Raw genomic sequence first — 10,811 nt, 5'->3', positions numbered from 1 at the left:
AGGGCTGGCCTCCGGGGGTGGGTGGGGCCGTGCTGGGGAGGGAGGTCATCTGCTGAGAAGGGCACACAGGACTTGGTCTGGAGGAACTTTCAGAGAGGAAATGGAGCCGAGTACAGAAATGTAAACAAACTTCAGCAATCCAGGTGAGGTCGGCAGTGCGCTCGCTTTCTGTTGACAGCGAGAAATGACATCCCCGAGCACTGCAATTCCTTTCACTGTTAGACAGTCAGATGGACGTGGCCTTACAAACTACGGAGCTCCCCAGCCGCATTTTGTAAATGAAGACATTGGGGTATTTCTTCGGATCACAGAGCTGGCTCTGATCACACTGGGGCTGAGCGAGTAGAATGACACAACAGGCATCCTGTGAAATACAGTGGATCTGGATTCAAAGCGAATAGTGTGCATTTGAAAATGGTGCGGTTGGGTGGATTTCAAAGGACTTCCCGGGGTGCTGGAGTCCTCCTCTGGGGGAGTGATTTCGTTGTCATTGGAGATCTTTCCCGAACCGAATGCTTCCCTCTGGGATGATGTTGGGGGATTGCTGCATCAACCTGGTCTCTCCTGCTCTGAGATTTGGTGCTTGTATAATAGAAAACAAAACTTCAAGTTCTGAGGACTGTATGTAAGTCAGAATTTAGTGTGGGTGGCACACCTCAAATTTCATGTGATCGCCTCTGTGTATTTGTAAGGATGATGTGTCTAAAATCACACAGGTGATTAGGGACTGTAGAGTTACATTCCCGGCAAGAAAGAAATGGTACATTCAAAATAGATACTCACAGGACAATCTTTAAGAAGAGACTATTTATAAAGATACAGGCAGGGTTTAAGGAAACCACCAAAGGACAGTGCAGTATCCCAGCACTTGTGCCATCTGGGAGCCATTAACTCCTAGGCTGGAAGAGGCGAGGGGATGGAGTGCTTATGAGAAGTTCAGAGGGTAGGTTTATGACAAGCGCTGACTGCTGACACTCTGTGCCCTTGTAAAGGAACTCAAGCGACCCAAGGCAGCCTGGCAGGGAGGGAGCCAGGGTTAAGCACCCTGACCACACCTTCCTCTAACCTCCAGCTCTTGCTGGTGCCTGACATTGGCTAAAGCAACCAGAAGACAGGGGGCACAGTCCACATGGGTCAGCCTCCTTGAGCACAGAGCTGGACAGAGAACAGAGGCTAGACCTAGAGGGGCAGATGAAACACAGCAAGTGACCACCCATGCTTGGGCCACGGTGGGCTCTGTCCCAGTCCACTTTTCCTTTCCCAACTCAATTACCACTTATCATTTGGTCAGAACACAATAAAAACTGCTATGTTCTTCAGAGAATTACTGTGACTAGGCGTAACATGGAGTTTATTATTCACATTATATGGCTTGCAAAATTTTAAATAACCGAATTTTTGTATACTAGCAAACACTTAGGTTCTGGGGCTAATTCTGGCATTCACTATCAGCTAGAGTGGTGTAGAGCAAGCCAGTTTTCACAGGGATAAAAGGGTTACATAATCCTCCTGGAAAAGAAAATAAGGTATGAGAAAGTCCCAGACACTCTGAAGCACGTACAAGCATTAAATTATATTTTGCCTGCCATACAGTAACAGCTGCCTTCAAGACAAGGGGCCTCACATGTATATTCTGGTTCCCAGCGCGAGTGCATTTCTATCCACGTGGGGCAGGCGGAGGTCCAGATTGGCAATGCCTGCTAGGAGCTGTACTGCCTTGAACATGGAATTCAGCCCGACGGCCAGATGCCAAGTGATGAAACCATCGGCGGTGGGGATGACTCGTTCAACACGTTCTTCAGTGAGACCGGGGCTGGCAAGCATGTGCTCAGAGCCGTGTTCGTGGACCTGGAGCCCACCGTGGTCGGTAGGTACCCTTAGACTCAGAAGGGGAAGCACAGAACCTTTGCTGGGTTCCTCCAGATCAGAAGCCCGAGGTAGTTTCCAAGGGGAGCTGCCAGGAGAGAGCACCTTTCAGTGGCGGCCACCCAGGAGACAACAGAATGTCACCCTAGAGCCCGTTAGACCCAGGCCACAGAGAGCGCCCGGCAAAAGTCACGCTGATGTCTAGTACATCAGGGCCATTTCAGCAACGCCCTGGGGGTAGCTGTGGGTGTGAACGAAACATGCACACGCAGAACCGCCTGTGCGGTGTGAGCACTCCCCCGCCTTTGGGAACTGGCCACACTGGCATTTGTTCCCCGGGTTGACTGGACCTTCCCGGGGCCATAAACGGCAGATGAGGCATGTGTATCACACGGAGACCTTTTCTGTGAGATGCTGACGCTGCTGGCCTGCGAGGCCCAGCACGTGCCTGTAGAATTGAAGGTTTCCCCGGACCTGGCCATCCCGGTGAGTCAGCGACCGTCCTTAGAGTCTCGGGCACGCTGTCCTCTCTGCAGATGAAGTGCGCACGGGGACCTACAGGCAGCTCTGCCACCCGGAGCAGCTGATCACCGGGAAGGAGGACGCGGCCAATAACTACGCCAGAGGCCATTACACCATCGGCAAGGAGATCGTCGATCTGGTCCTGGACCGGATCTGCAAACTGGTGAGAAGCGCCCTGGGAAGGCCTCCTGGACAGGAGGGGAGGCCCGGGATCTCCCCGGGACATCACTTTGGCAAAACCCAGCAGAACCATGAGTGCAGGGTCTTCCTTTCCGGTGTGGCCGCAGTGCGTCCACGTCTGTAACTGCTAAGTGTGATGCGTGTTCCCTGTGGATGGGTTGAACCCGTATAGTGAACCTGCAGAGGAAGAGTGTGCCATGACCGGGGCCCGTGGGGGCCCGTGGGGGTGGTGGCACGGCTCGTGCGGGCATGGCCTCACGGCCTCTGCTCTCCCGCAGGCGGACCTGTGCACGGGCCTGCAGGGCTTCCTCATCTTCCACAGCTTCGGGGGCGGCACCGGCTCGGGCTTTGCGTCTCTGCTCATGGAGCGACTCTCGGTGGACTACGGCAAGAAGTCCAAGCTGGAGTTTGCCATCTACCCGGCCCCCCAGGTGTCCACAGCTGTGGTGGAGCCCTACAACTCCATCCTGACCACGCACACGACCCTGGAGCACTCGGACTGTGCCTTCATGGTGGACAACGAGGCCATCTACGACATCTGCCGGCGCAACCTGGACATCGAGCGGCCCACGTACACCAACCTTAACCGTCTGATCGGGCAGATCGTGTCCTCCATTACAGCCTCCCTGCGCTTTGACGGCGCCCTCAACGTGGACCTGACGGAGTTCCAGACCAACCTGGTGCCCTACCCCCGCATCCACTTCCCCCTGGCCACGTACGCCCCGGTCATCTCGGCCGAGAAGGCCTACCATGAGCAGCTGTCCGTGGCCGAGATCACCAACGCCTGCTTCGAGCCGGCCAACCAGATGGTCAAGTGTGACCCTCGCCACGGCAAGTACATGGCCTGCTGCATGCTGTACAGGGGGGACGTGGTCCCCAAAGACGTCAATGCGGCCATCGCCACCATCAAGACCAAGCGCACCATCCAGTTTGTGGACTGGTGCCCGACTGGGTTCAAGGTAGGCTGGGCGGTAAGACGTGTTCACCTTTCCGCCCGCGGCAGATCCTGGGACGGGGTGCTGCCCCTTTGTGCAGGGTACCCTGTTCCAGGGCAGCTGCACTGCAGGGGAACAAGTTTAGTAATTAATTTGCTAGTTGCCTTGATTTTTTTTTTTTTTTTTTTTTGTGGTACGCGGGCCTCTCACTGTTGTGGCCTCCCCTGCTGCGGAGCACAGGCTCCGGACACGCAGGCTCAGCGGCCATGGCCCACGGGCCCAGCCGCTCCGCGGCATGTGGGATCCTCCCGGACCGGGCACGAACCCGTGTCCCCTGCATCGACAGGCGGACTCTCAACAACTGCGCCACCAGGGAAGCCCGGTGCCTTGATCTTTAGCAAGGACTTTATGTACCCTTATTTCTTACAACCAACCTGTAACACTCATGGGCTACTACTACTATCTTACAGTTTAGAGACTGAGGCTGAGACAGCTTTTAGTATCTAACAGCCTCAGGGGCAGCGAGCGATGGAGGGAGCTTTCAGGGACATCTGACAGCAGCATGTCTGTCCTCCACATTTCCCACTCTTGCTCAAGAAGCTTGTCAGGGTCTATGGTATAATTTTGTGTTAGAAATCATGGTTTTTAGATTTCATATTACTTCAGTCACCAGTTGTCACTGCGTTTTAAGTAACATTTATGTTTTTGTAGACAGAATTTTAAATTCATTATGCAGTGTTTTCTGTGGGGCCAAGGGTGGTTCACTGCTGTTACTCCAAACCAGACTCCGAACACTGCCTCGCACACAAAATCACACTGATAATTAGGTGGCTCCTTCAACCATATTTAGTGTCACGATGAAACGTCTACCCAGAGAAAAGCAACATGTATCTGGAAGCCAAGTAACATGTTAGACCTACTGTGACCACCAAGCTAAGTGCCTTGCCATGCCTGGGACCGTTAACTCTGCCCCCTCTTCTTCATTAAAAGTCCTTGTTCACAATTGATCTTCCACGTTAGAAAAAGTGCTAGATCCTGCACTCGTGAGCCCTGATGAGTTCCTGAGATGTTTGGGGAGTTGCACGTTCCAGGGTCATTGCAGATTGAAAATGAAGAGAAGTAGCAGCAATATGTGTGTCATCCTATTCCCATTTGGAAAGGCCAGAGCTTGCCTCTGACTACAATTTGTTGCACCCACCTGGCCTCTGTCAGCCCCACTTCAAGACACCCTGGCACAGACCATCTCTGAGGGTGTAAGACCGACAGATGCAAAGTGACTCACAGAAAAGAGTAAAGTCTGTAACAGGTTTCACCAATCTGGAAATATTCATTACACCTTCCGTAAGAGGTTTGCAGACCTCAGAGGTTATACGTGGGGGTTGAAACCTTCCATTCTTGACTTCTCCTTTCAGTCACCTCACCATGACCTTCGGAAGGCAAGGACATCCAAGGCAGCCGCAGCTGGGTGGCACTTTGGGGGTGCTGTGCCCTGTGCCCAGGCTTTCCCTCCTGGCTGAGTCTCTGTGAGCCAGTGGGGAGGCCGGTCTTGTGGGGAAGTACAGGAAGTCACAGCTTCTGTCCCCACAGAGGATAGTTCTCCCTCAGATGGAGCACATTGAATTCTCATTGCTCTAAGTTCCTTTTTGTCAGTCTGAGTGTGATTTCACCATATGTTCTTTAATAACCATTTGCTCAGGGGTGCACTATTGTCAAGGAGTCTTTCCCATGTTTATGTTTAGTTTTTTCACTATAAAAGTGTGTATGTGGCAAAATATTAAAATGACGCAGAAGGCTGAAAAGCTGAAGTCCTCTTCCCCTTCCAGAGCTTTGTTTGTCCCTCAAGAGATAGTCTGTGCATATTCACATTACACCTCTTGCTATACGGGTGACGTTGACAGAAATAGGCCAGAGACATGGGCAAAGAACATTCTTTAAAGGTAGGTGACAGACTCCACTCGTTGCACAGATGGCCAAAGAGAAACAGAAGCTGGCAGCACTCCCACTTGGAGGGGCTGGCTGGCCTGACCTTAGCGCTGTGTGAGAGCACCCCTCTATCAAGTCAGAACCCCCTGTGCCCTTCCCCCTGCTCATCCCAGCTCTTCTGGAGCCTGGCAGTGTCCAGCTGCTGCTGACTGCTAGCTGCTCACTAGGGCAGGGAGGGGTCACAGCGTCAGCTCTCTCCCCGTTGTTTGTCCTCCTCCAGCATGATGTTCCCTGAGCTGTCAAAGACTCTAGCTGGTGTTTATTACTCTACAGGTATTTTTAAGCATAAATAGAATTCAAGTTGCTTTTCTTTTTACCAAGTATACAGTATACCTTGGACATATTTACATGCCAGGACAGATTTCTCATTCTTTTCTATGATCATACAGTGTTCTACTTAGGGAGTATATGATAATTTAACTAGTTTCCACAAAGGACATTTGTTTCCAGTTTTGCCATTTCAGATGGCGCTTCACAAAGTGAAAATATAAAGTCAAAGGATATTAAATGTTGGCATATATTGGTACAAAACAAAGTACCAATTCCTACAGGGCATAATTTAAACTGGGTCCACGACCCCCGTTTTTAAAAACAACCTACAGGGCTTCCCTGGTCGCGCAGTGGTTGAGAGTCCGCCTGCCGATGCAGGGGACACAGGTTCGTGTCCCGGTCTGGGAAGATCCCACATGCCGCGGAGTGGCTGGGTCCGTGAGCCATGGCCGCTGAGGCTTGCGCGTCCGGAGCCTGTGCTCCGCAACGGGAGAGGCCACAACAGTGAGAGGCCCGCATACCACAAAAAAATAAATAAATAGGGCCTCCCTGGTGGCGCAGTGGTTGAGAGTCCGCCTGCCGATGCAGGGGATACGGGTTCGTGCCCCGGTCTGGGAGGATCCCATATGCCGCGGAGCGGCTGGGCCCGTGAGCCATGGCCGCTGGGCCTGCGCGTCCGGAGCCTGTGCTCCGCAACGGGAGAGGTCACAACAGTGAGAGGCCCGCATACCTCAATCAATCAATCAATCAATCAATCAATAAAATAAAATAAAATAAATCAACCTACAGTTTCTGAGGCCACAGTATAAACTTCGTCCCCCGACTGTCACGTTACAGATGTGTTTACCTATTAAAGTTTCTGTATTGAGCATAGTGTGTCCTGTGCTGCACTTCGACCAAATTCCCACGCCAGATACCTTCCTTTTACAAGTGAATTTCTAGGGAAACTATGTTCCTCCCGGACAGACAAGATGCAGCAGGTCCGTACGTCTGTCTCGCTACACAGAGCAGTCAGCTGCCGCGTTACCCCCCGAAAAAGGCTTCAGAGTGAGGGGCGGGGAGCCGGGAAGCGCTCTCCACCTAAACACCTGGAGTCCTTCGCGCCGGCCAAAGCGCTCCTCGGGGGCCGGAAGTGGGCCGGTTCTGGTCGTCGGAGTCGCGGGCCCGCCGCGTTTGCCCCGCCGCGCACGAACCCACTCCCGCGCCCCACCCCCGAAGGAGCTGCCCGGGAACCTCCCGCCCGGCCCAGAAGAGGAACCTCTCCTGCAGGAAGCGTGCGCGCCGGTTCCGCCGGGCTCGTTCTCGTCGTAGGCGTTTCCCAACCCGGGCGGCGTGGGGGATCCCCGCGGCCGCTCCCCGGGCTCGCGCGCAGTTTCCGGGACCCGCCCCAGGGCGAACGCCGCGCGCTTCCGCGTTTCTATGGTACTGACTTCCGCCGCGAGCCAAACCTCGCGATACTTCGGCGGCGCAGCAATGGCGAGACCGTGAGTGCCGCAAGCGGGAGTCGGAAGAACAGGCTGGGACGGGGTTCGGGCGAGATCGGGCCGGGGGAGACCCGCCACGCCGGGGCCGCTTGCAGCGGGGTGGCAGCCTGGGGCGCGAAGCCCCTCCGGGCCCCGAAGGCCGCCCGCGACCGAGCTCCCGCCTCTTCCCCAGATGCCGCGTCACTGCTCCGCCGCCGGCTGCTGCACACGGGACACGCGCGAGACGCGCAACCGCGGCATCTCTTTCCACAGGTCAGCGCGCGTGCGCGCCGGCGCGCGGAGGGTCCCCTACGCATGCGCCCGTCCTGCCGCCTCGCGGAGCCACTGCGCACGCGCCTCCGTGGTCGGGGCGGGGCTTGAGTGGGAGGCTGCGGGGGAAAGGGGCGGTCCGCCTGCCCGGGCCAGCTGCTTCGAGTCTCACCTACGTGATGATGTTCAGCGAGTCTCTTTTCCTCTGGAAGCCTCAGCTTCCTTGTCTGTGCGCAGGCAGTGTCAGCGCGAGGTCTGGGGGCGGCATGAGTGGGGCCGGCCTTTCCCGTCGGGCTCACGGGCTTGTGGCCCCGCAGGCTCCCCAAGAAAGACAATCCGAGGCGGGGCTTGTGGCTGGCCAACTGCCAGCGGCTGGACCCTAGCGGCCAGGGCCTGTGGGACCCTGCGTCGGAGTACATCTACTTCTGCTCCAAGCACTTCGAGGAGAACTGCTTTGAACTGGTGGGAATCAGGTGAGCCTCCTGGCAGCTGGCAGTGGGCAGGGCCTGGGCAGTGGGGTAGCAGCCGGCCGGTGGGGAGGTCCCCAGAGCAGCAGCCCTGGTTTCTCCAGCTGGGAACCTAAGCTTCCTCTCCCAACAGACCTGGGCAATGAGACCCACCCGCTAGGGATCACTGTGCCAGAGCGCGCTCCCTGCAACCCCAGCCCTCCCTACAAGTGCACAAACGGAATCAGTTCTTTTGGCTGGGCCACCCCGTTCTGGTGGAGCCTTTCCACACTCTTTAATTCTGAGGAGTCTTGCAGGGAAGAGATTGGTGGGGGCCTTAACTTGGCATTCCCCAGACTCATTGTTGGCAGGGTGCCTCCCACCTCCCATAGAGCTAACCCGACAGCCTGCTGGAGTGCTGGAGGGCCTGCTGGCTCCACGCCCTGCGGGTCGGCTGGGGCGGCAGGGCTTTGTTCCACCTCATCCAGTCGCTTTCCCCCCGCAGTGGGTATCACAGGCTGAAGGAGGGAGCAGTTCCGACGATATTTGAGTCTTTTTCCAAGTTGCGTCGAACAACCAAGACCAAGGGGCACAGTTACCCCCCTGACGTCAGCCGGCTCCGGCGATGCAGGAAGCGGTACGTGCTGCAACGGAGGGGGAGGTGCCCCACTGCACCCCAGGTCTGAGGGACTGGGCTTTAGGGTGCCTGACAGCAGCCTTGCTGGACAGGGTTCTGAGCCCGTGGAGTGGGTTCAGGGATGGGAGTTAGATGAGCTGGTGAAGTGGGGTCGGCGAGCCCTGAGCCTGGCCTGTCAGTCTCTCTCTCTTCCCCCAGCTGTTCTGAGGGCCGAGGGCCCACAACTCCATTTTGCCCACCTCCACCTGCTGACCTCACCTGCTTTCCTGTGGAAGAGGCCTCAGCACCTGCTGCCTTGCCTGCCTCCCCCACCGGGAGGCTGGAGCCTGGCCTCAGCAGCCCCTTCTCAGACCTCCTGGGGCCCCTGGGTGCCCAGGCAGATGAAGCAGGCTGTAGCACCCAGCCTTCACCTGAGCGGGAGCCAGAGCGACAGCCGTCTCCGCTGGAGCCGAGGCCCGTCTCACCCTCGGCCTACATGCTGCGCCTCCCGCCGCCCGCCGGAGCCTACATCCAGAATGAGCACAGCTACCAGGTGGGCAGCGCCCTGCTCTGGAAGCGGCGGGCTGAGGCTGCACTCGATGCCCTGGACAAGGCCCAGCGCCAGCTGCAGGCCTGCAAGCGGCGGGAGCAGCGGCTGCGGCTGCGGCTGACCAAGCTGCAGCAGGAGCGGGCACGGGAAAAGCGGGCACAGGCCGATGCCCGCCAGACTCTGAAGGAGCACGTGCAGGACTTTGCCATGCAGCTGAGCAGCAGCATGGCCTGAGTGAGGGCTGCCCGGCAGGGCTTCAGCCTCTTTCTCCCTCAGTATCCTCCTTGAGAGGATCTGATCTGAGCTGCGTCCACCAGCCCTGCCAGATGCCATAATAAAGTGGATTCTAGAAAGAAGCCCTGCTCTCTGGCTCAGCTGGGGGCTGGGGCCCTTCCCCTGGGTACCAGGCCCGTTTCCCCAGATTGGCTGTAGCGCCCGGAGGACTCAGGCCCTGCAGTCCAAGCCCTTGGCTGTGGAAAGCAGAAAGCCCTCACTGTACAGCTCTGTGTCCGTGTACTGTACAGGGCTCTCTGAGGGGTCGTGTGAGTAGAGGTTCGGGGGCAATACTGGGCACCCTTTCCTTGGTACCTGAAACAGCCTTGACTTAGCCAGCTGGTCTCTGAAGACACCCATGAAACCCAGGCCAGGCTCAGTTTTCACGGAAACAACAGGCTTCCATCCCCAGAGCCAGTCTGCCCAGCAGTCAGACCTGGCATGAGCTCCAGCTGCTGGTCAGCCCCCCACTCACCACCAGGCCTGTCCCATCTGAAAAACGGACAAGAAAGGCAATTACTGACCTGGGGTTGCTATGCTTGGCAAGTAGTGAGGGCCCCACAGTGACCATTCTGATCCCCAGAGGTCTGGGATGAGGCGTGTGGGGAGCAGAGGGCCAGGCACTTGGGCAGCAGTCCTGGCGTCGCCTGTGTCCTCATTTTCCTTCAGTTCACCTGGAACGTGCCAGGCCTCCCTGCACCTGTGATCAGCAGCTCCGTGTGTGAGGCACTTAACCACACACTTGACCTCCCTGCTGGGCCTCAGCCACAGCGGCCCCAAGAGCACCACTGAATTCCTTCTAGTCCTGGAAAAGGCCACACTGTGTTGTGTGGTTTGCTTTTTGGGGCCCTTGGAGTGAAACTTTTATTCATGTTACGCACAGAGTCAAATGGCCATTACAGGAGGCGGACACGGAGCAGAATCACAGGTGGTTCCCAAGCCTGCGGGCCAGCCGAGGTGCACCTTGCACGGGCCATTTCCTAGCTTGCTGGGCCTACAGGTGAGCACCCCTTGCCTAAGAATGTCCACCTGGGGCTTCTCAGCAAGGCCTGAGGAGTGGCAGATGCTACGTTTACATGGGGGCACAACTAGAGGCAGGAAATGAGCTCTAAGGCTCAGAAGAGAGAGACTGTTTCCCCCAAAGTGGCTTCCTGGCAGCCAGGGCAGAAGGGTTCTTGTTCCCAGAAGAGAGACAGAATGGTCCCTTCCCCACTGGGGTGGACTCGGCACCTTCTGTCGGGACAGGGAAGGACTCAGTGGCCTGTCCTCAGTTTCCCAGCCCAGGCAGGAGCCTACAGGGCAGCCCAGGAGCCAGGAGAGCCAGCTTCGGGCCCCCAGGGCTCCCCTCAGGTGGGGAGAGGCCAGAGGCTGGCCTGCATTCCTCCCACCAGCCCTCCCACTACATGACTGGGGCACCCTGGGTGGGGGTGGAGAGCT

General features: G+C 56.8%; 2 protein-coding genes across 3 annotated transcripts; both read left to right on the top strand.

Annotated features, from left to right (window-relative positions):
• Window positions 1–1,746: 1,746 nt before the first annotated feature.
• Window positions 1,747–7,067, top strand: LOC309814594 (tubulin alpha-3 chain-like; the record flags this gene model as incomplete). Its single annotated transcript, XM_082640586.1, is given in 6 exon segments — window positions 1,747–1,867; window positions 2,403–2,551; window positions 2,847–3,257; window positions 3,259–3,283; window positions 3,451–3,527; window positions 6,870–7,067. Coding segments are annotated over 6 exon segments (981 nt in total).
• Window positions 7,068–7,184: 117 nt separating this feature from the next.
• On the top strand, window positions 7,185–9,457 carry THAP7 (THAP domain containing 7). Of its 2 annotated transcripts, none has more exons than XM_082640703.1 (5): window positions 7,185–7,240; window positions 7,413–7,492; window positions 7,807–7,962; window positions 8,441–8,572; window positions 8,771–9,457. In XM_082640703.1, the coding sequence occupies exons 2-5, from the start codon at window positions 7,413–7,415 to the stop codon at window positions 9,333–9,335; spliced, it is 933 nt and encodes a 310-aa protein (XP_082496829.1). In that variant the 5' UTR covers window positions 7,185–7,240; the 3' UTR covers window positions 9,336–9,457. The 2 variants fall into 2 exon arrangements, with proteins under 2 accessions (XP_082496829.1, XP_082496828.1); XM_082640702.1 differs by having other exon boundaries at window positions 7,216–7,289.
• The last annotated feature ends 1,354 nt before the right edge of the window (window positions 9,458–10,811 follow it).

The sequence above is a fragment of the Mesoplodon mirus genome (genome assembly GCF_964341445.2).
Source record: "Mesoplodon mirus genome assembly, chromosome: 13".
Lineage (NCBI taxonomy): Eukaryota > Metazoa > Chordata > Mammalia > Artiodactyla > Ziphiidae > Mesoplodon > Mesoplodon mirus.
Note: the sequence above shows the minus strand (reverse complement) of the source record. Positions and strands in the feature narration are given on the sequence as shown.